This window comes from Scyliorhinus torazame, chromosome 4 (genome assembly GCF_047496885.1).
Source record: "Scyliorhinus torazame isolate Kashiwa2021f chromosome 4, sScyTor2.1, whole genome shotgun sequence".
Classification (NCBI taxonomy): Eukaryota; Metazoa; Chordata; class Chondrichthyes; order Carcharhiniformes; family Scyliorhinidae; genus Scyliorhinus; species Scyliorhinus torazame.
This window is the reverse complement of record NC_092710.1, coordinates 175,035,764-175,061,038: the sequence shown is the minus strand read 5'-3', so window position 1 is coordinate 175,061,038 and position 25,275 is coordinate 175,035,764. Positions and strand designations below refer to the sequence as shown.

Here is a 25,275-nt window from a genome sequence, read left to right as displayed (position 1 = left end):
CTCCCCGTTTTCGCTCACCCAGCATCCGGCCATGGACATGTCCCCTGAGCTGTGTCCCATCCCCTAGATGTTCGGATGTTGCATGTGTGGTGTTGCCTCCCGCAGTGTTCAAGCACAGTGACCAGGCATCAGGGTGTGATTGGGATTCTAGGCAATGACCCCCCATTTGCTACATGGCCCGCGGAAATCCACTTGGCATTTGTGAAGTGCTCACATAACCCCGAATGCTAATTCCCTATCAGCAATAGCCTACAGCCATGCAGCCAGAGGCCGCAGCCGTCAGTGGGGTGTATGGGTGATCGGTGGGCAGGTAGGGACAAATGTTGTCCCCAGAATGGGTAAACATGATCCTGGCTTGGAATGGTGGTGCCGCGAGCAGTTGTCCACCCCCAGCACCTCCTCCCACCACCCCCATGTAGCACCCCCCTGCGGAGTGTCCCCCACCCCCAGCCAAGTGTCCCCCACCCCTCACCGAGCACAGGGACGGCAGGTCCAGCACCCCGGGCTCTTTGCCTGTGAGCAAAAGTGGCTACTCAGCTCCTCGGCTCCCCACAGAAGACCTTCCGCTAGGTTCACGTTTTTAAAAACAAATACAATCGGCGCCGGCGTGAGTGCTTGCTGGGAAGGCCATTGGATATGGGGTCCCTCACGTTGATTGTATGGAAATGGGGCTTAAGTGGTGATAATTGGTTTCTCGCCACAGTCAGGCGAGATCCCGATTTCGCCTACGGGAGCAGGCCGGTTGCATCGCAAACAGTTTGGCGGCCGGCGTGGATCTCGCTTTTGGCCTCTCCCGCTATTCACTGGCCTCGGTTTGCTTGAGCGAGAGCGCAATGAGGCTGGAGAATCGTGCCCATTGTGTTCCATTTGGCTTAGAATAATTCAAATTTAAGTGAATCCCCAGGAGGCTATACTGAGGTCAGAAAAGTTGATACCTATCCTCAATTCTCATTTGCCTACTCCAAATATTGATTTCTTTCTCAATCTCTAGGAGATACGTATTAAAAAAATTGTAATTACATGACATTCCAAACGCTACAGCCATAAATTAGGCACCATTGTAATATAGGAAAATGCAGCAGCCAATTTGTACACAGCAAGGTCTCACAGGTAGCAATGAGATAGTGAATAGACAACTGTTGCATTGATGTTGCTTGATAGATAGACATTGGCCTGGACATCAAGAGAATTCCTCGTTCTTCTTCAAATAGTCTCTTGGGATGTTTTACATCCACCTAGAAGGTTATTGTGTCATTGATGTAATGCGCCACTAGAAGGACGACTCTCTTCGTACTGTAGAGGTGTTAACCTAATTACCTGTTCAAGTCTATAGGATTTGAACTCTCGACTTCTGCTGCCACTGCGCCAAGGCTGACAACAATGGTAGTCAGCTTTCTCCCAGTACCTTCCAAGTCCAAAGTCAAGCATTGGGTGAGTTGACTCTAAAAACAAAATAAGTTTATATTCGACTAAAGTGAAATCTGCCGCTAATTACAAATAAATGTAAAACTTCCTGAGTGAACTTTTAAATGGAGATAATTACTTTTGTTCATTTTAACCATTAACTTAATAGTCTGTGTATTTTGAATAATATGTCAAAACATACTATTGTAGTCAAAACACTCTTAGGTACTTAAAATGAATATTTATTAAGTGCTTTATTACTTTACCCATTGTACAGAATATATGTATATTTTTTAAATCCTATATTCTTTCTTTTCATGCAGTCTTTTATGCACGCATATAATAAATGGAAATTATTCCTAAACTGATGCAGTTATAATTTGTGCTGGTTTGCATCTCGTTCCTAAAAGGAATAACAAATCAAATCATATATTCCTGCAGGCATACAATCAGTATCATATGTTTTCATTTTGCTGAGTTTATTATTGCATTGTCATTTACTTTAGAAACAGACAAGACACTAACAACATGTATGCTTGCATAAAGTAGAAGTCAGGAAATTAATTCACATGCTTCTTTCATTTTCATTTTGATATTACAATCATTTAAATAGCTATTGTATGTCAAACAAATAATACCCTGAGTGTTTTAAAATGCAACAAATAAATAATCATAGACCAGAACTTTGATTAGAAAGCAGTGAGACTAACCAACAAAATGTTCTATTTGGCTGAACAATTCTCACATATTGTGGTGTTCTGAATGGTTTCTAGTTCTTGGATGCTAGAGGCATCTATGGTGCTATGGTCACTGGCATTGGTGCTAACCATGGAAGAGATACTAGCTATGAGAGAGTGCATATTTTTGGCATATATGTCTCGAATATTCATGTAAGGTAAATTAGAACAATCTTCTGCAAGTTCGGCATTGCAACGGTCAATGTCCACCATTTTATGCTTCCTATAGTACTTGGAAAATTTATTGAAAATTATAGTAATGGGGAGAGCAACTACCAAAATCCCACATAGAATGCAGATGCTTCCTAGGAGTTTTCCTAATAAAGTGACAGGATAAGTGTCCCCATACCCGACTGTGGTCATGCTGATGGTTGCCCACCACCAGCTCATAGGAATACTATGAAGCCCTGACTCAGTTTCATCTTTTTCAACAGAATAAACAAGGACAGAGAATATGGAGATCCCAACTGTCAAGAACAAAAGCAAGAGCCCAACTTCATGGTAGCTGTGCCTGAGTGTGGCTCCCAATGACCGTAGCCCCACTGAATGCCTGGCCAGCTTCAGGATACGGAACATCCTCATTAGACGAAGGATTTGAACCACTTTACCCACGTTTTCTAACTCCTCGCTGTCCTCATCCATTGTCTCCACACCCAGTGTGAAGTAGAATGGTAGAATTGATACAAAATCAATTATATTCAAGGGATTTTTGAAGAATTTCTTTAGACATGGCGTTACTGTGAACCTTGCAATGAACTCCACGGTGAACCAAACTATACATGCGATCTCTAGTCCTTCTAGTCCAGGATTAACTATTTCTTTGCCATCCTCATCAAATTGTTGGAACTCATGCATGCTGTGAATGCACATAGCCACAATGGATGTAAGGACCACACTTAAAGATAAAATTGCCAAGATTTTGGCCATGAGTGAGTGTCCAGGATTTTCGAACGTGATCCAAACATTCTTTCTTACTTTTCCACACCACATATTGTTAAATTTATCCAAATCTTTATCGAAGGCTGACAGTTCTTCAAAGGAAGAATCAATACTTTCATCACTTTTCTGCTCCCAATCTTTATCCACCTTCCTCTCTTGGTACCGGTTGCTGCAGCAGGAGTCAATGAAAAGTTCATTAATCCCCCAATACTCGATCTCTTGGCTGAAAGAAAATGCACAAAGCTCTTCCATGACATGCAGTTTCCCCGTGTAGTAAAAGTTCAAAATGTACTGGAACAAGCAGGGATTCCGATCAAAGTAATATTCCTTGTCCACAACATTGTAATCATCACAGAGCTCTAAAATAGCTTCCTCAGTGTCACAGTTCAGTAGTTTTCCTAACCTGGTGTGAGGAAATCGCAGCAGGGTACCCTGGTCGACTTTCTGTTTGAATCCTCCCACGTTTATGTTGATAAGTTCATGATCAGGCACAGTCCTTTCAAATATCTGGCCATAAACCATGTCGACGAATCCTTATCACTTTGTTGCTTCCATTTAATATTTCCAAGTAATTGACATCTTACACCTAAAATACAACAATTGTTACTTAGCATTATAGAGTTAAAAAGGAAAATAACATTGTCAGAAATATCTGCAACCATTCCAAAACACTGCAGTAAATGGAGGATCCACAAGGTACAAAAGCATTAAATTATCCATGAGTGTAAATTGTGTGTGATTTACTATATTTACTGAAATTCGCTCAAAACATTTACTTCCACTGGTTATTTATGATGCGTGATATGAGGATAGACTGCAAATTAACTGTGCATCCAAGAATCCAATGAAATAAAGTGAGATTTTAACACATTCAAAACCCACCCAATTGTGCAGAGTTAAAATTGGACTCAAAAGGTTCAAGGCTTATCTTCCGGAACAGTTAGTCAGACTACTAATGGAAATGAGAGACCGACATTTTGGAGCAAAATTGATGACTGAACATAAAGTTTACAGTGTGTCAAAAGAGAAAATAAAATACGGATATAAACATTTCAAAAAATATATTTGTATATTAGCATTTGAATTGCTTTTACTTTTTTAAATTAACAATGCCATTAAAATTGAGCAATGTCATCGAGTGTATCAAGAATTATCCACTCATATCACCAACAGAAATTTCTGAGAAATAATAGGCAAAATTCTCTGCCTCGCGCCACCATTAGCGTAGTTACTGATGAGGTGGAAAATCCAGCGTTTGTGAAGAAAACCTAACCTGGATGAGGAATTAGCTATGTGGAGAGGCTGAATAGACTTGGGCTGTTTTCATTAGATAGAAGGAGGTTGAGGGGTGACCTGACACAGGTCTACAAGACTATGAGAGGCATAGATAGAGTGGATATCTCTAGAATATCTCTAGAGGGGGCATAGGTTTAAGGTCCATGGGGCAAAGTTTAGAGGAGATGTGCAAGGCAGATTTTTTTATGCAGAGGGGGGGGGGGGGGGCGGCGAGTGCCTGGAACACGTTGCCAGGGGAGGTTGTGGAAGCAGATACATTAACGGCGTTCAAAAGACATCTTGACAAACACGTGGATAGGATGAGTATAGAGGGATACGGCACAAGGAAGTGCTGAGGGTTTTGGCAAAGGTTGGTACAGGCTTGGAGGGCCGAAGGGCCTGTTCCTGTGCTGTTTTGTTCTTGGTTCTTTACAGCCTCAAAATCGGAGAACCCAGCCCGTAGTCTCCCAAACTGAGAATTCCGTCCAATGTTCATGAGCATCAGGTAGTGGTAGGAATTGGATTCAAGTACTTTATCAGAAGGGGTGATGATTTGTCAGAACAGATTGACAAAGGAATATTTGGAATGGATAGAATGACAAATTTCAGAGGGAGCGGGATAGTTTTTGCAATATAAGTAATTCCGTTACTTTTGAGAGTACATCGAGATATTTTACATTGTGCTTTATCTGGCCATTCACCTTTTCTAGTATAAAAACAGAAAGCGCTTAAATACTCAGCACCTGGGTAGTGAGGGAAACAGAGTTAACATTTCAAGTTGAATGTAACTCATCTTCAGAATTTCTTCCATTTCTTACCCATTGCCCTCTCCAGTAGCCCACATGCTGCCTTGTGCCCATGTGCAGGTGAAAAAATCTTTGCTGGGGCCCAAAACCCAGAGAACATCAGTGAAGAGCATCTCAACAGTCAGAGCAGGAGACTGAGCAACCTCTCTTTATCTCTCATGAAGTCACAGGGGTTGCACCAGTGGTAGGAATTGCGCAATGGTATGCAAAGGAGTCCTTTACTCATTGTTAGAATGTTAAGTTTCTGTTTTATTTGCAAGTCACATAAATATTACTGTTTTATGCCACTGTGCCAGCTTGTCCATTCTAGGTTCCTGGCTGGCAGGTGGCCTTTTCAGTTATGTAATGATGAATGGGAAGACTTGAAATGACAACGGGCAGTTGGGAGTTGTGAAAGGAAAGTTTAGTTGTTTGTAGGCATTGTGTAAGAGGGCAAATATGGTTTTTGCATGTGGCCGTTAAATGGCTGAATTGTCGAACCTAAGTGGACTTTGAGATAATGTGGGCATCCCAGGCACCAATGTGTGCCTCTGGTGATGCACTGCCTGAAATACCTTCTCCTTATATTCCTTTCCTCCCTTAGAATCATCCATACGAATCTGTGCTTCGCTCCATGTTCCTTCTCCAGATCCAAACCTGCATTGCACAGCATGGTTATTCTGAACCAACTGGTTGGAATTACCCAGGTACCTAAAATGTACCTTCAGCATGACAATGGCTTGTTCAATGATCCATCTGGTGGTCATATCACATTCATTGGATGCTTGGAATGAGGCCAAAGAGCGAAACCAAAAAGGTGATACAATGATAAATCTGCTTTGATATGCGAAGAGATTATGGTGGGTGAACTACTGCAAGTTGAAAACATCATGGCAGCTATCTTGGAATGTTGTGCATACCTGCATGAACATTTTTTTGTAGTTGCACACCATCCGCACACTGATGGAGTGGAGCCCTTGTAGTTGTCAAATACTCCAGTGATCTATGGATGCCTTAACTGCCACATATGGGAAGCCAGTCAGAGCCACAAGCACCTACTCATTCTGTCTGATGTAATTGCAGGAAAATTTCACATAATTGAAAACCCGCCAAATAAGCTATCAATCCCCAGCCTCCAAATGCAAGATCCTGAAGATGCAACTGGATGAACCCTGGAAGGACCCACAGGCAAAATGTTGAGGGTGGTGGTGACTTGACAGTGACTAGTGAAACATTGGCCAAGTGAAACTCTCAGCAGCAGGTCTTACCCAAGCAGGCTGCAAATATCAGCCATGACCTGATGCAACATGCTGAGCCTCTTGAGACACTGGTGTTTAAAGATGCTGAGGAGGATTATCCTCCGCCTGTAGACACTGTGCCAGTCTGAGCCTCTCTGCTGTCCCCCTCTCGCCTGTGGATCTGGTGGTGTGTGAACAACAGCCTATTACTGATGTAGGTCCTCTTGTTGCGGCTGCTCCTGCTGCCGCTGTTTGCCGCTGATAGTGATGGTACTGCTGGTGGTCATGTTGGTCCTCATTTGTGGTCCAAAGTAACAGTGCAAGCAGCACCCATGCTGATCAAATAAATCAGAATTCTGAAGTGCAGATTACACTGTCAAGTGTAGTCACCTTCAAAGAGGTGGAGGTGTAAAATCATCTCCAAGGTGTGTAAAATAACCTCTCAAGACAAGTATTGTGAATAAACCCTTTCATATAAGCAGGAAAGAAAGCAGCTCAGTGTTAATTAGTGTATTTCCCTTTCATGAGGCAGAGGTTTCTGCTCCGAAGACCTAATGCAGTGGGAGATGGGAAAAGCAGCACATTTACTGCCAGACAAAATGGTGGTTTAAGTGTCAGATTGTCTGCTTTTCAGGTCATTATATATGCATCAATGAGGACTATGTCAGACCTCGTGGTGGAGTGGGCTGCAATTCGTCCCGCCTTGAAGTAACTTCTTTGGAAGTTTCCAGGCACCATATTTAAGTGAAATTATTCACTTTCTGAAGCCCGGATTTGCTTCCAAATTTAATTACAAAGCACAGGGGGTATCTCTGGATGTGGTGGAGGTACACCTGGATATCCTTTATCCTAGCAATGGGAGATGGAGGTCCACCAGCCTTGGGAGCTCACCAGTGCAGTTAATGCCAATGCAGCCCACAGGAGAACTGCCATCCAGCGCAGGAAAAGGATGAATGATTTCATGCACTCCACCAGGGCAAATCAACCGTTCCTTTACTCTCCACTCTCACAAGCCTATCAGGCAATTGCAGGGTTACAGTCCACAGGGATTTCACACACTGCAAGCACAGCACAATCACTGACTCTCTCATATCTGCATCTCATCTCACATGTGCCACCCTTACACAGCTCCACTCAGGACCCACAGAAGACAGGCATCCTTATCATTGGCCTCAGTAACTGTCCACTCACAACAACAGGGAGAGATCCCAGACCAGAAGGGGAATGTTTGAGTTCAAGCCCCTCAAGAGTTTGAGGAGTGGGGTGCAGAGCTGGTCAGTGAGGAACACTTCCATGTGTGAGGGGGAGATCGGCATATCCCAATCCAGTAAGGACCCAACACCATCTCGCCCTTTGGCATTTGGAACTGTGAGTGCTTTGTTATATTGGTCACCATACAAACAATCACTCATAATCTCCACTCTCTTTGGGAGGTGCCCACATGAAGAGGAAGAGAGACAAAGGCAGCCATTCCATCAGCCCCAGCCACCTCAATGAGGATGCTGAGGACCTAGTTGATGAAGACCCATCACAGCATTCACCTGCACCCACCACCAGCACAAAGAAACACACCTTGGTGTGACCTAGTTCTAGAGCAGGCATGGAGTCACAATATGGTAAGCGCAGCACAGATTCGGGGCCACAGAAGGCAGAGGCTGGGATATTCAAGGTCACCGGCACTCGGAAGGCTGAAGGCCAGGCTCCAGTGGTGTCTGTGTCAGATAACAGGCTTCTGGATTCAGTCCTAATACAGATGCTGGAGCTGCAAAGTCAGAAGTGAGGACATCAAGCAAGGTTGTCAGATGCCGCCACCAGATTGCAATGACGATGGAGTCTGTCTATGTTCTGTATAATGTTGTTGCTCCGACATGCCAGTGCACCGAGGTTAACACTGGTCTCATGCCGACTGCTTTCGTGCATGAAATAGCGTCTGATATACAGCAAGACCTGCATTTCATTACTCTGGGCATAGCTGGGATCCATAAGTTACTAAACGAAGCGGGGACAGACACATAGATCTCACTACAGGAACCCTTTCTCCTCCAGCAGTCAACCAGGGTCACTCAGTCACCCACAGGGATGAGGATCAGTAGCTAGACACCCGGGGTCATCCACGCAGCTGACACAGAGAGTGTCCAGCTGATCGTAATCTCCTCTGTCTGTGGCTCCAGCTGCACAGCGGGAGACCACAAGCAGCCCAGGGCCCTCCAAGCCTCGGTCGTCCAGAGGATGGAGGACAAGGTAATCCAAAACAGCCTGCCTCTACCTCAGCTGTGGACGTCAGGGAAGCACCAAGACATAGTTGTACATTAGAAAAATAAAGAAATACTAGGAGCATAAAGGTAGCACAGGTGTCCACTCTCTGTATCTTCTTTGCATGCATGAAATATGTTTCCACTCATTCCACTTCTCATGTTGTCTGTGCCTCTTCTTTCGGATGAAATGCTCCACGGTCACTCATGCCTCCCCTCACCACCACCCCTCCCCCCCCACTCAGATGTTCAATCATTTGCCTCAGCGCTATGCAGCGGGATTCTCCCTTCTGGGGACTAAGTCCCCATGCCGGCGAGAGAACCGGCGCCAACCACTCTGGTGTCAACAGCCCCCGAAAAGTGCGGAAATCTCCGCACTTCTGTGGCTAGGTGGACGCCGGAGGGGTTAGTGCCGCCGAAGGGACTGAACGAGTTCACGCATGCGGCAAAGGGCTGGCGTGATCTCACGCATGTGCGGAACCGCCGGCGTGTTTCCGCGCATGTGCAGACCGGCTGCATATTTTGCCGCATGTGCAGGGGGTTCTCTTCTCCGTGCCGGCCATGGCGGAGCCCTACAGGGGCCAGCATGGAATTAAGGAGTGCCCCCACAGCACATGCCCATCCGCAGATTGGTGGGCCTTGATCGCGGGCCAGGCCACGGGGCCAGATCTCCCCCCCGCCCAGGACCGCCCCAGCCAACTTACCTGCCAAGTCCCGCCGTGTGGGACCATGCGTAACCCACGCCGGCGGGACTGGCCAAAAACGGACAGACGCTCAGCCCATCAGGGCCCGGAGAATTGCCGGGGGGGGGGGGGTCGCTGCCGACAGCTCCCGATCGACGTGGCGTCAACCTTGCCTCCGCCCTATAACCAGCGCCGGAGAATGCGGCAGCTGGCGTCAGGGCAGCGGGGCGGATTCGTGCCGCTTCCCGGGAATTCTCCGACCTGGCGGGAGGGTCTCTATAACTATCACATTGCAGTGTCAGTCTGTTCTCTGCTCAGTGGCGACCTGAGTGAAGCATCAGTCTCCAAGAACTTTTGTGGTTTTCCAGGACATTAGTGAGCCCTGCCTCAGAGGCTCATGCTATGTCGCCTCGTGAGTTCAGAATTTGAAGGTTGCTTGCATTGTAGAGTGATAAATGTATGTCCCAGAAGATTTAATGGCATGGCGTGGATGATTGACTTCGAAATGGAAACTCGCAGACCTTATGCACTCATGTCTGCCTGCAGCATTATCTCAGGTCCGCATGTACATCTCAACATCACCCCAATATCAGTCCCCATCTTCCCGCCTCCATGATGCAGAGCTAAGGATCCTGGAGAAACATGCGGAGCCTTGTGATTCCTGCCAATCGGTTACAATTGTGTGGACTGGACTGCGACTGCAGAGGCCCCAGAAGGCTCACTTGGAAATCGGAGGATTTAATGCAGGGTCAGGTGTGCCTACTGTCCTGTGACTTTAGCCCTCTGCCATCTCTCACACAGGCACATCAATGTGGTACTTAACAGTGGCATTGTGTGCCTGGTTTCAATATGCATATTAAGACTGCTGGAGTGGAAATGTCGAGCCCTCAAATGGGATCAGAGCAGGGCTGCAATGGATGTAATGTGGGCTTTCTAGCACTGTTGCTTCACAGCTCCAGGGTCCCAGGTTCGAATCCCGCTTGGGTCACTGTGTCTGCGTGGATTTCCTCTGGGTGCTCTGGTTTCATCTCACAAGTCCCAAAAGACGTGCTGTTAGGTGAATTGGATATTCTGAATTCTCCCTCAGTGTACCCGAACAGGTGCCGGAATGTGGCGACTAGGGAATTTTCACAGTACCTTCATTGCAGTGTTAATGTATGCCTACTTGTGACAATAATAAAGATTATCAACAATTTGGGTCCTCAAGGCCTAGATGGAGTGTCACATCTTCAGGCCAACAAAAGCAATGGCTAAACAAGAGGGGATATTGGGAGACTGAAAATGGAGCCATGGTGCCTCATATATATCAGACTATGCATCTCTTGAACCTTTCACGGTCCAATGAGAGGTGAGCTAAAGTGCTGCATTGCATCCATCGTTGAGAACTACAGATAATTGTGTCATGCAGATGTATGTAACACTGGGGACCGAGTATGATGAAGATGCCTGGATACTTGTCTTGCAGAAATGCTTGCCTGTGCAGAAAAGGCATAGGTCTGGTTCACAATGTACCTGAGACTTGAAGTATATAACCAATCAGTGATGATTGTTGTCCTTAAGGCACCTTGCATATGCAGTGCAGTGATACTGCCACTAGAGCAATGAGGATTGCAGTGCTACTTCTGCCTCTTGGGAGGCTGCCATAGACAGTGGAACATCGCTGGGATATTTGGAGAGGTTGCACTATCTGAAGTCTGCTCACCAAACACCATGGGCTGGATTCTCTGCACCCCGACGCTGAAATCGCATCCGGCACCGGGTCAGAGAATCCATTTCCACACACAGATTCGGGACCGCCGCTGGTTCCCCAATTCTCCGAGCCCCGAAAAGTGGCATACGCCTCATATCCCCTACCTGCGGCCAATGCTGGAGGCCTGCCCCGCTATTTTCTGCCCCCGACCAGCCGAAGTCCCGACGGCATGGGTCTAATGTGGTCCTGCCATTCGGGATACTTGCATGGCGGCTTCAGACTCAGTCCACGGCCGCCATGGTCGGGGGCGGCCTCGTACAGGACCTGGCAATTTTTGGACGAGCGGTCAGGGTCAGGCGCGCGGCTGATGGGGTGTACTATTTCCACGGTCTAGCTCCATGGTCTGAGTCCGCCATGGAGCACGGCGCCGTGCAAATGCGCGGCCTCTGACCCGGAAATGCGGGGTCCGTATCTGCAGCTAACGCTGCTGGCTTCCCGATGGGTCCCTGTAGCAGGACTATGAATATGGGGGCATTTTCACACCAGTTTTTCGGCGTGAAAGGCCACAACTTTTACGACGGCGTGGGGACATAGTCCCAAAAAACAGAGAATCCAGCCCCAGGTTATTGTTATTATCCCATAAAAGGTCACATACACCAGAGGCTGCATTGCCTTACAAAGGCAAGGCCTTTGTGGTAGCCTAGATGTGATGCATTCTCATGATAAGGATAACAAAGGTGACTATATGGACCCAGCATTGGAGAGCACAGATAAGAGGCTACCACTGGCTAATCGCCATTCTCCTCCCAAGGCAGGCATGCATGTAACCAGCATGCCTGTCCCATCTGGCCATGCTACGGCCTCTTCCTCTGGACCACCACTTCCTCATCCTCCACCAGATCAGCCCTCTTTGCATCCTCCTCGTTAGAGCAGTCATGCCCCTTTGGAGCACCAGGTTGTGTAGAACACAGCAAGCCACTATGATGCATGAGACTCTCTGGGGAGAGTACTGCAATGCACTGACTGGCCTGTCCCGACATCAAAACACATTTTTGGGATGCCAATAGTCTGCTCGATCAATGAGAGTGTTACAGAATGAGCAACATTGCATCTCTCAGAGACTCTTTGCGTGTTCCAAAAGTGCACCACCAGCCATGTGTTTAGCAGGTAGCTTTTGTCACTAAGGAGCCAACCTTGTATACACTGCAGGCCCTCGAATATCTGTGGTAGCTGGGAATGACACAAGATGAGAGTCATGGAAACTTCCGGGGTTTCTCGCACATACGTGCATAATCTACTTCTGGTGATTGCAGACCAGCTGCACATTAAGTGAGTGGAGCACCTTCGAGCTCTTAAAGCCACACGTGTGCAGTCAATGGCACCCTGCACTGGTGGGAATCTGAAGACAGCTGCAAATCCCAATGCTCTTGTAGCCTGGCTGGTTTCATCTAGGGAGAATTGGACGTAATCGTATGCCTTGCTAAATAGTATGCCTTGCTAAATAGTGTCCATAATCTCTCGGATGCATGTATGTGTAGAAGTTGAGGTCCCCAGTGGAGCACTGGAGGGAGCTACTTGTAAAGAAGTTCAGATCAGCAGTCATTTTGACAGTCACTGGCAATGGATGGCCTCGCAGTCCCTGCGGAGTTAACTCCTCAAGGAGAATATGAAAAATGTGAGCCACCACGTCCCTAGAAATGCAAAGGCATCTACAGCACTCTCTCTTGTTTGTCAGTTCATCTGGAGGAATACAAAGCGTTTTCTGTACAACCCTAGTTTTGCCACATGCCTTTGGCAGCTTCCATTTCTGGTGTTCAGCAGCCCCTGCTGGCTCTTGATCATCAGGTTGAGAATTCTGCCTTTTTCGTGCCTAGTGGTAATGGGCCCTTCTTATCCTCTTTCTTTGTTGCCCGATTGCCAGGGTGAATGCAATGCTTTCTGCCCCAATCATTATGCTCTTGTGTTCATCTCTGTGGAAGCAATTAACAGAAACAGAGATGAACACAAGGCTGCATGGTCACCTTACATTTGTCAACTAGGTAGTCTGAGCGGAGTCATGCGTTCCTATCATCCCAGCCATTTCACCCCACTTAGTCCCTGGAGTACCCCTGCAATCAGCTCACAGCAGTGGCCAACTCCTCCCACAAGTCCTGACAGCCCACCACTGGCATTGTTTCCACACTTGTTTTTTTCAACTACGTCATAATAATAATCTTTATTCGTGTCACAAGTAGGCTTACATTAATACTGCAATGGAGCTACTGTGAAGAGCCCCTAGTCACCACACTCCAGCGCCTGTTCGAGTACACGGAGGGAGAATTCCAAATGTCCAATTCACCTAACAAGCACGTCTTTCGGGACTTGTGGGAGGAAATCGGAGCACCCGGAGGAAACCCAGACAGACACGGGGAGAACGTGCATTGTCCGCACAGACAGTGACCCAAGCCGGGAATTGAGCCCGGGTCCCTGGCTCAGTGAAGCATCAGTGCTAACCACTTGTGGTACCGTGCCGCCCATTAGATCAGCTTGAAAAATATTGGAGCGAATGTTTTACAACCAGACCAGCTTCAACACCCACCCCCAACAACTGTTGAGTTCCCTCCAATGATATTGGAGGAGCACCATGTTCAGGTTTCCCTCCAACCAATCACTCTGCTGCCTCCTCCTCTCATCTTTGATCCCATTGTGATGGTGGTTGATATCCCTGTTCACATCCTAAACAATTTGATGTTGATGTCCTCATGCCCCATGTTTGCCTGACCATCAACTGCCTAAACTGAAAGTAAAACTCAGAGCCACAAACAGCTCAAAATGAAAATAAAAACCAGAGCCACAGTCCAGCTCCACCCACACAATTACATCACTGCAGCCATTTGAAAAGACAAACATTTCTTAAAGGGACATTCCCATGACACCCTTCATCCTCTACCCTTCATAACCTCCCTCATTACCCCTTTCATGACATGGCTCCCCTCAGGCCCCGAGCCTTGGCGGTGCCATCTTGGCACCCCAGCATTGCCACCCTAGCAGTGCCACTGGGCAACCTGACATGTCAGGGTGGCAATGCCAAGGGAGAGCCAGGGGACCACCCTGCCCCTTCCCCGACCACACAGGGATTTCCAACAGCCTAGGAAATCTCCCAGCTGCCGTTATGGCTGGTCCACGTTTGTGTAGACAAGTACTAAACGGCACATGGTTGAGGCCTCGCTGGAGAGGTCGTAAGTTCCTAGGCACTGGGAGAATCCGGTGCAGACATATTTAAATGAGCTGTACGATTTGGATCTTGCCCTAAATCACAACAACTCGCAGGGTATTCGGTTCAAACTCTCGAGACATCTCAAGCATCGTGAATCTCGCAAGAGGCCTCTTGTGAGATTCAACATCCTCGTTGCATGGAGCGCGATGAGACCTGTAAATCGCGTCCCATGTCTAGATACTCCTAGTTGACATCTATGCTCTGTCTGACTGCGTACGAGATGCCAAAGATCACTGCAAATGCCACTACGGCCTGCCCTCTAACAAAAAACTGGAAAAACCATATGATGAATGTTTCCCAAAGGTAGAGTAGTCTAGAACTAGAGGGCATAGATTTAAGGTGAGAGGGAAGAGGTACAAGAGACCAGAGCGGAAATCTTTTCACACAGAGGGTGGTGAGCATCTGGAACGAGGTGCCGGAGGCAGTGGAAAATAACATATGGGTCCACTATTATTTGTTATATATATATTAATGAGAATGTAGGAGGCATGGTTAGTAAGTTTGCAGATGACACCAAAATTGGTGGCATAGTGGATATTGAAGAAGGTTATATAAGATTGCAACAGGATCTTGACCAATTGGGCCAATGAATGACAGATGGAGTTTAATTTGGATAAATGTGAGGTGGTGCATTATGGTCGATCAAATCAGGGCAGGACCTACTTAGTTAATGGTAGGGAGTTGGGGACAGTTACAGAACAAAGATCTAGGAGTACAGGTTTATAGCTGCTTGAAGTGGAATCGCAGGTGGACAGGGTGGTGAAGAAGGCATTCAAGCATGCTAGGTTTTGTTGATCAGAATATTGAATACAGGAGTTGGGATGTCTTGTTGAAGTTGTACAAGACATTGGTAAGACCACACATGGAATACTGTGTTCAGTTCTGGTCACCCTATTATAGGGAGGAGATTGTTAAACTAGAAGAAGGAGGGCAGAAGAGATTTACGAGGATGCTACCAGGACTTGATGGTCTGAGCTATAAGGAGAGACTGGGACTTTTTTCCCTGGAACTTAGGAGGATTAGGAATGATTATAGAGAGTCAATAAAATAATGAGGAGGATAGATAAGGTAGATAGTCAACATCTTTTCCCAAAGGTAGAGGAGTCTAGAACTAGAGGGCATAGGTTTAAGGTGAGAGGGGAGAGATACAAAAGAGACCAGAGGGGAAGTTTTTCACACAGAGGGTGGTGAGCATCTGGAATGAGCTGCCAGCGGTAGTGGTAGAGGCGGGTACAATTTTTTTCTTTAAAAAAGTTAGGCAGTTATATGGGCAGGGTGGGTATAGAGGGATATGGGTCAAATGCGGGCAAGTGGGACTAGCTTAGTTACAGAAACTGGGTGGCATGGACAAGCTGGGCCGAAGGGCCTGTTTCCATGCTGTAAACATATGACTATGCTTATTAAATTCTCTCTGCAAATGACAGCCCTGCAAACCACTTTTTCGGTGAGCTTCACCTCTAAAGAGATAGTCATAGTGTTGACACCACCAACTCTGCAAGGCCATTGGGATTGACGGCAGCTACCCAATACTCCTCAAAAAACAGGACACAATTGGATGAACGTGTATTCATGTATATATTGCCATGACCTGTGCACAGTAAGTGAGGTGTCGGTAGCGCAGGAGTTCTCACCAGTGCGGCTACAAGTATTGCATACAAGAGCTGCTGAAGATCTTGTGGTAAACTGTTTAAATGCTAGTCTTTTTTCCTACACAATCCAGTGACTTTACGTGGTGCCAGGAGCTGGCTGAATGGCAAAAGGACTTTGGTGCATTGACCTGCTGAGCTTCAATGAGAACATCAGCGACAATTGGAAAACAATCATACTGACAAGCATGTGAACGTGCTTCCAGACACAGGTCAACATCCACCATTAACCTTTCGGCAATGCCAGGTATAGCAAAAGGTGTGGTTCTCCGGAAAGATTTCGAAGTGTGATAGCGAATGGGAACTGCCGCGGGCTTCCGGGCGCTCGGCCCGACTGCTATTCAACAGTAATTGGTCCACTAAACGAGGCCCCACGGGCTTCACGCCACAAATGAAGGTTCGCCAGGTGATTTGCTGGGACCGCACTCTCCAACACCCCGTTAACAAGGTCGAGCAGCACAAAACAGCAGTTGCATGGCCAACACCCTCAGCTCACAGCACTGGCGCTGAGAAGATCAGCCCCAAGATTCGGGGATGCAGACCCGGGGAGGCTCCTCGATGCAGTGGAGGCCAGGAGGGATGTCCTATTCCCTTAAGGGTCCCAGAGGGGGAGCCACAGGGCTGCCTGGGACAAAGTGGTGGTGGCCGTGAGCTTGGGGAGTCTGACCAGGGGGACTGGCCTCCACTGCCGCAAGAAGGTCAACAACCTACACCGGGCAGCACAGGTGAGTTGACACAAATGCCCCCAACACTCCCACCAAAACTTTCCACCCCCACGCAAGCACCCCCCCCCCCTACCCCGCAACCTTCCATGCAGCCCCAACCCTCCCTTATTACGCCCCCCACCCACCACTTTGAACCACGCGTACGGCTATGTTTCCGCATGAGAGGTTCTCCCACAATTACCGGGAGGGCCCTATGGAGGCGTGCCAGACATACAAATCCTTACCACCTCCAAGAAACGCGGCCTGGAGATGACTGTGGTAGCCAAGGACAGAGTGGTTACCAATGTGGAGGTCACATTGCATGCTGCAGAGGGGAGGATCCACTGTGCCTCACCCGGAGGACCTGTCAAACGTGAGTAGTTATTGACTTACTGATTGACCCATCCTTCCTATTGACCACATGCCCATTCTCCAGCAGGTTCTCGAGCTGACGGCATCCGCCCATCCGGGGTGGCCCCCTCCCCTGCCGCTCATGAGACCACCTAGGAGGAGAACACCCGAGGACGTCACGATCGATGCATCATAGCTGTCATCCTCACCCTCCACCAGCGCAGATATACGCACCTCGGTGGGAAACATTAGTGGACAGGCTTCTGGGACACAAACTTATGAGCAGCACTGTTGCTGATGTACATCAGGTGGAGGCAGGAACACGCAGGCAAGACAGCAGCCGGAGGTCTGCTGGATCCCAGCACTCAGCTGGGTCGCAGCCTGATGATAAGCCTATGGAATAGGCTTACCCGGAGCTGATGAAGGCGTTAGGGAGTGCACGGAACATTCAGAGGGAGATGAAAGCGACACTCCAGCAGGTCCATTGCCGATTGGAGGAGTCCAAGAGGCTACGGATGTCGCTGGCAATAAGTGGCACTGCTAGGGTGGCGACCGCAGTGGAGAGCCTGGTGTGGTGCATGACATCGGCATCATTAGTGGAGATGTCCAAGGTGCAGTGCAGTCGGTGACGGTCATGGCTGAGGGTCTCAACAGAATGTCCGACTCGCTGGGAATGTGACCTAGTATCAGGCTGACCTTGATGTCCCAGTCTCAGATGAGAATGGCTGACTCGCTGCGGAGCTTGGCCCAGTCGCAGGTGGGCATTGCCGAGGGTCCCCCAAACCCCCCTGCCGAGTACCAGGGCACCAAGCCCAGCACCCACAGGCTCTTTGACTGTGAGCAAAGATGCCTCCCCACAGAAGCCCTTCTATCAGGTTTATGATTTTTAAAAAGGAGTACTAATACCGGTGCCAGCGTGACCACTTGTATGGGAGGCCCCTGAATCACAGGAGGCCATTGGATATGGGGTCGCTCCTGTTAATTATATGGAATAGGGCTTAAGTGGCAATAATTGGTTTCTCGTCATGCTACGGGGAGCGAGTCGGTTGTATCGCAAACTGTATGGTGCCTGGCGCAGTTTTCGTTTTCGGCCTCTCTCGCTATTCACCAGTCTTGTTTCGCGAGTGTGAGAGCGCAACGAGGCTGGAGAAAAGAGAGTGTCTCCCAACCGATAATAGAAGTCAACTTAGAGGCGTTGCCATTTCGTCTGACAGGTTCCCATTTTCGACTCAATGGTCCGATGAAAAGATCCAGATTCTTTGCCCATCTAAAAAGCCCGAGGGCTGGCATAGCCTTCCTTCAACAGACACGCCTGAGGGAGAAGGACCGACTAAGGATGAGATAGGACAGACCTACCAAGCGTGCTTTTGAAGGAGGTCGAGGGGGATGCCCATCCTGTTTGGCAAAAGGAACGTGGAACTACTGGCGGAGAGGAAAAGGCTATGAATGGAATTTTACCTGCTCTCCACCAGGAAAGCAGTGAACCAGCTCCATCAGACACCGGAGACCTTTTATGAGCATGGAAACAATCAAAGTGAACATGCTGCCTAGATTCCATTTCCTATCAATTCGTTCCTGATCTTCATCCCCAAGGCCTTCTTCACTAAAGTAGACAAACTAATCACGGCATTAGTGTGTGTGTGTGTATGCAGGAGGGGGGGGGTGAAAGCACCCTGGGATACATAAAAGTGTCCGACAAAGGAGGAACATGAAGGGCTTCGACCTGCCGACACTCCTTCCCATACCAGCCTCCCCGAACAGGTGCCAGAATGTGGTGACTAGGGGCTTTTCACAGTAACTTTATTGAAGCCTACTTGTGACAATAAGTGATTATTATTATCCTACCCTGGGTGGCCAAAGCAGAAAGTGTACAGGGGTGAATCAAGGAGCCGGAGGCGGAATGGGAGAGAACAGAAGAGACCTGCTGCATGGGGAGATTCCTGTGAGCACTGGCCACAGCCCCATTCCCATTTCCCCCAGCCCGGTGATGGTGGCCACTTGAGGATGTGGAATCAACTCAGGCACCATTACCACCTGGGTGCAATGTCCACTGTGGCCCCATCTGCAAAAAAAACAAATTCACCCCAAAACAATAGATACCTCTTTTAAAAAGGCGGAGACAGGCCAAAGGGGTACTGATGGTAGGGGACATATATGTTGACAGCAGAGTAGCGACCCTGGGGGAAATAATGGACGAGCTCCCGAAAGGGAACAAGCTCAGTACATGCAACTAAGGAATTTAAATCGGCAAGGAGACCACAAGGTTCCCCCAGTGACCTAAACACACCTTACTGGACAGACTTCTAAAATCTTAACTAGGGGACGGTAGCTATGCTGACATGTACAGACAACTGCGAGAGAAGGCAAGGTCACCGGTGGACAAGACACGGGAAAGGTGGGAATAGACCTAGGCACAGCCAACATTTACAAATATTGACCACATCAAAGAAAGGCAAGTGCAGTGCAATCACACGCTTGAGTGATTGGATTACACTTAGTTCTTGGAATGCACATGCGTCTCTTTGATGCGGTCAATGTTTGTAACGCACATTGACGCTTCACCACTTCAGAGTCGCTGACCCATGAAAAGGGATGACTGAATCAAGGCTACTGCTGGTTTGTGAAAGCTGTGAATCACAGCCCACTACTCGAAAGTTATGAATGGCTTGCAGCTAATGGATCTGGGGTGTCGAGAGGCATGTCACAGCTGCTCTCCTTCCAGAAATGTACATGTGGAGCTTTCAAGTAAGGGTTACAACTGTAATTATTTTCACTGCCCATCTGGACTTCTCACTAGCTTCTGGAGGTTGGGGGAGACTGTGTGTATGTGGGGGTGGGGGGGGGGGGGGTTGCAGTGAGAGAGGGTGGTCAGCCATGGGACTTCGCTATCTGGCCACCTACTCAAAATGGTGGCCCAATAGTGGGATATTCCACGCCATGCATAAATTTTCATGGTGAGGGATACAGAATTTCTTGCCAATTTGCGCTCCCAGGGGGAGAACATAGGGCTGGATTCTCTGATTCTATGGCCATGTCCGCAGGATCTGTCTGGGCTTACGACCAAAAGGCCTGCGCCACACCTGCACCGATCATCCACCCAGTGGGGGGCTAGCAGCCGCGCCAGCTTTACCTGTGGATATGGCCGCAGAATGGCTGGGTCCGTGGCCGCACATGCGCACGGCGGTGGCCTGCGGCGGTCATGCCATACAGCAAGGCGCCGGCCGTATGCAGACCCGGCCTGCCGTAATCTGCCCATAGTACCTCAAATGGAGAAATCACCCCATCATGCTACAGACAGCAAGATTCTTTCAAGCAACCTGGATCTATCTGTATCTGATATCTCCACCCCCTCCAGAGAAGACAGCTGTGTCAGCATTCCATCTGAACAACAATGCCACCGGGGCAGTACATAACATTTTTCTATGAAAGGCAACTTGCCCATGACCATACCCTAAAATGCCCAAGCATTAAGCTGGGCAAGACTCTCACCTGTTTGTTTCACTTCATCAAAACTGGCCTAAAATAAAAACAGCAGAGTCCAGAAACTCACTGCCGAATCATGAGGAAACACAGTCAGAACACTTTGCACTGTAAAAGTGGACCTAGTCTACACTGGGTAAGGATCCTATTGTAAATCCTTGTCTGCCCCTTGTTTTCCTTTGTAATTTCTGTTCCTTTTGAATTTCATCATTTTTGTACGAGGACAATTACTGGGACCTGCCAGTAGGTAGACTTCACCTTTATTTTGTTTTTAAAAAGGAAACCGCTGCCAAGATGTGCTGTTTGATCTGGCCTCAGGACACCTGCAGTAAGATGTGCTGCTTAGTCTGGCCTTAATGATGACCCCTTTTGATGGACTTGGCTGGCAGCCAATAAGCTATTTCATATTCCCGGGTCTGAACTGACACTCCGTGATGATTGGTGTAGTTCCGGAATGTTCCTTACTTGAAAGATTAGGGGCGCGATTCTCCACTCCCACGCCGGTTCGGAGAATCGCATGGGCCGCCAAAATTTCCGGGGACGCCGGTCCGACGCCCTCCCGCGATTCTCCCAAGCGGCGGGAACTGGCCGGTCGAGTTTCGCGGGCCGCAGGTCGGGGAATCGCCGGAGACACCCAAAATGGCGATTCTCCGGCACCCCCGCTATTCTGAGGCCCGGATGGGCCGAGCGGCCAGGCCAAAACGGCGGGTTCCCCCCAGCGCCGTCCACACCTGGTCGCTACAGTCGTGGGCGGTGCGTGAACGCTGGGGGGGCGGCCTGTGGGGGGGCAAGGGGGGATCCTGCACTGGGCTTCACCTTAAATGTGGGGTAGCCCACGATCGGTGCCCACCGATCGTCGGGCCGTCCTCTCTGAAGGAGAACCTCATTCCTTCCGCGGCCCCGCAAGATCCGTCCCCCATCTTCTTGCGGGGCGGATTTGGACAGGACGGCAACCACGCATGCGCGGGTTGGCGCCGGCCAACCCGCGCATGCGCGGATGACGTCCGTTATGCGGCGCCGGCCGCATCATCTATTCGGCGCCACTTTTACACGGGCGACAAGGCCTGGCGCGGGTAGATTACACGGCCCCAATACTGGCCCATTGTCAGGGCCTTAATCGGTCGGGACAGATGCCGTTCCGCGCCGTCGTGAACCTCGACGCGTTCACGACGGCGCGGCCACTTCGGCATGGGGGTGGAGAATCCCGCCCGGTGTGTCTGCTTTCAGTTTTGTTTTGATCAAGCAGCTAGAAGGCCAGAGCTCTGATTACTCGCTCGCTTGATTGATTTTTTTCTGGAGGAACTGGGGTAAAGAACTTTCTCTCTACAGTCAGGTTAACCTGCAGGAAAAATCTAGTCCAGCACCAGTTGCAGGCAGGGGAGATTGTTTGAAAACCCTTTCAGATTCTCATGTGTATAATTCTAGTGATGCTGATAGTTAGTCTGGTGGAGATGGAAGCAAGTTAGAATTAGCACACACGAGGTGCATCTTCTGTGTGAAGACCAGGTTAACACAAGTAAAAGTGACTCCCCAGAGGGGACCCCACAGCCTGAGAGTCCTGCCTGAATGTTCAGCCAGGAGAACTTCAGTGCAATCTAACTGGTGGTTTCAACACCACACATCCCGGGAAGATAGTCAGCTACATCGATTTAAATATCAGTGCTTATCTCTATTTAAGACCATAAGACATAGGAGTGGAAGGCCATTCGGCCCATCGAGTCCACTCCACCATTCAATCATGGCTGATTTCAATTCCATTTACCCGCTCTCTCTCCATAGCCCTTAATTCCTCGAGAAATCAAGAATTTATCAACTTCGGTCTTAAAGACACTCAACGTCCCGGCCTCCACCGCCCTCTGTGGCAATGAATTCCACATACCCACCACTCTTTGGCTAAAGAAATTTCTCCTCATCTCTGTTCTAAAGTGACTCCCTTTTATTCTAAGGCTGTGCCCCCGGGTCCTAGTCTCCCCTGCTAATGGAAACAACTTCCCTACATCCACCCTATCTAAGCCATTCATTATCTTGTAAGTTTCTATTAGATCTCCCCTCAACCTCCGAAACTCCAATGAATATAATCCCAGGATCCTCAGACGTTCATCGTATGTTAGGCCTACCATTCCTGGGATCATCCGTGTGAATCTCCGCTGGACCCGCTCCAGTGCCAGTATGTCCTTCTTGAGGTGTGGGGCCCAAAATTGCTCACAGTATTCTAAATGGGGCCTAACTAATGCTTTATAAAGCTTCAGAAGTACATCCCTGCTTTTATATTCCAAGCCTCTTGAGATGAATGACAACATTGCATTTGCTTTCTTAATTACGGACTCAACCTGCAAGTTTACCTTTAGAGAATCCTGGACTAGGACTCCCAAGTCCCTTTGCACTTCAGCATTATGAATTTTGTCACCGTTTAGAAAATAGTCCACGCCTCTATTCTTTTTTCCAAAGTGCAAGACCTCGCACTTGCCCACGTTGAATTTCATCAGCCATTTCTTGGACCACTCTCCTAAACTGTCTAAATCTTTTTGAAGCCTCCCCACCTCCTCCATACTACCTGCCCCTCCACCTATCTTCGTATCATCGGCAAACTTAGCCAGAATGCCCTCAGTCCCGTTATCTAGTTCGTTAATATATAAGAACAGCTGTGGTCCCAACACTGAACCCTGCGGGACACCAATCGTCACCGGTTGCCATTCCAAAAAAGAACCTTTTATCCCAACTCTCTGCCTTCTGCCTGACAGCCAATCGTCAATCCATGTTAGTACCTTGCTTCGAATACCATGGGCCCTTACTTTACTCAGCAGTCTCCCGTGAGGCACCTTATCAAAGGCCTTTTGGAAGTCAAGATAGATAACATCCATTGGCTCTCCTTGGTCTAACCTATTTGTTATCTCTTCAAAGAACTCTAACAGGTTTGTCAGGCACGACCTCCCCTTACTAAATCCATGCTGACTTGTCCTAATCCGACCATGCACTTCCAAGAATTTAGAAATCTCATCCTTATCAATGGATTCTAGAATCTTGCCAACAACCGAAGTCAGGCTAATTGGCCTATAATTTTCCATCTTTTTCCTTGTTCCCTTCTTGAACAGTGGAGTTACAACAGCGATTTTCCAATTCTCTGGTACTTTCCCTGACTCCAGTGACTGTTGAAACATCATCACCAACGCCTCCACTATTTCTTCAGCTATCTCCTTTAGAACTCTAGGATGTAACCCATCTGGGCCCGGAGATTTGTCAATTTTTAGACCTCTTAGTTTCTCTAGCACTTTCTCCTTTGTGATGGCTACCATATTCAACTCTGTCCCCTGACTCTCCGGAATTGTTGGGATATTACTCATGTCTTCTACTGTGAAGACTGACGCAAAGTACTTATTCAGTTCCTCACTATTTCCATGTCTCCCATCACAAAATTACCAGCGTCATTTTGGAGCGGCCCAATGTCAACTTTTGCCTCCCGTTTGTTTTTAATGTATTTAAAGAAACTTTTACTATCATTCCTAATGTTACTGGCTAGCCTACCTTCAAATTTGATCCTCTCTTTCCTTATCTCTCCCTTTGTTATCCTCGGTTTGTTTTTGTAGCCTTCCCAATCTTCTGACTTCCCACTACTCTTTGCCACATTATAGGCTTTCTCTTCTGCTTTGATGCATTCCCTAACTTCCTTTGTCATTTCTTCCATTTTAGATCATATTATTTTACCCCTTTCTCTTATGTGTACCAGGTAAAAGATGGGATGGTAAAAACAGGGGAGTCATCGGTTAGCTGACCGATATTTCATTATTATTGCATGTCTTTTCGCTCTTGTTGTTACAAATAAACAGTTTTTTTGTTTTTCACTTACAAATCGGGTGCCTGTAAGTCATTGGAGCAGTCAAGGATCAAAGATCTCAGAAACGATACGCAAATTATTGGTTAATTCAATTGTGGTTGGACTCTGGGGTCTGTGGGGCTGGAATTGACTGTGCACTAGCCTAGGATGTCTTATCAACTACAGAATACTACTGCTTCCAGGTCCTAGAGCTGCCATACAAAGATTGCAGTTGTACAACTGAATAGCACCATGAGGACAGTATTAATAATAATAATAATGCCCACTCCAACTGAGTCACCGTGCTGTCCCACAGTGCTCCATCTGCCATTCACCATGATGTCAATGTGCTCCGCAAGAGGGAAAAGGTCATGATGAAAACCAACCTTCCCAGTCACAAGAACCTGAAAAATCAGTCATTAAAATGCTTAACCATGCCAATCATTCTGGTAAACAGTTGATAGTCAAGCAGCTGTAACACAATTGTTGTGGCATGCATGTAGCATAAAGTACCAACACCTCATCACTCATCCACTCCTGGTCTCGATAACCCATGAAGACAGAAGACGATGTTCATTTGAATCTGTACAGGACATGGATGATGCAGCCACTAGTCTGCAAGTGAAGGTGAGAGGTGTCCCAAAGTGCAATTGTGAATCCCAAGCCATAGAACATAAATCCTGCTCACTATGATTTGTTGCAGGAGGTACTTCATTTTCCCACTCATCATCTGGGAAACAATCAAAATGAATTGCCATCTAGACATTATTGTTCCTTTCAAAACTGATTCAGAAAATGTCAAAATCAGTGAAGTAGTTAAATACAATTAATGCAAAATTGCAGGAGGAAAAGGAGTTAATAATTTTTAAAATTTTGTTCTAGATTATACTCGAGTCCCTGAGGGCTGCTAACACATAGATCTTTCAACTATTCGAGCAGCACTGTTATCCCATGCTAAAGTAGTGGACAGGTGAATTTCAGACATCGCACAACAACATTTTAAGTCCCAGTGTTAGTAATCTTG

General features: G+C 47.8%; 1 protein-coding gene across 1 annotated transcript; it reads right to left on the bottom strand.

Annotated features, from left to right (window-relative positions):
- Positions 1 to 1,862: 1,862 nt before the first annotated feature.
- Positions 1,863 to 3,602, bottom strand: kcns3a (potassium voltage-gated channel, delayed-rectifier, subfamily S, member 3a). Its single transcript, XM_072498911.1, has one exon. It carries the CDS (start codon positions 3,600 to 3,602, stop codon positions 2,127 to 2,129), a length of 1,476 nt encoding a protein of 491 aa, XP_072355012.1. The 3' UTR covers positions 1,863 to 2,126.
- Positions 3,603 to 25,275: the final 21,673 nt, after the last annotated feature.

What these genes read in the sequence shown, in the direction of transcription:
- kcns3a (XM_072498911.1), bottom strand. Translation starts at nt 3,602, where the DNA reads ATGGTTTATGGCCAGATATTTGAAAGGACTGTGCCTGATCATGAACTT.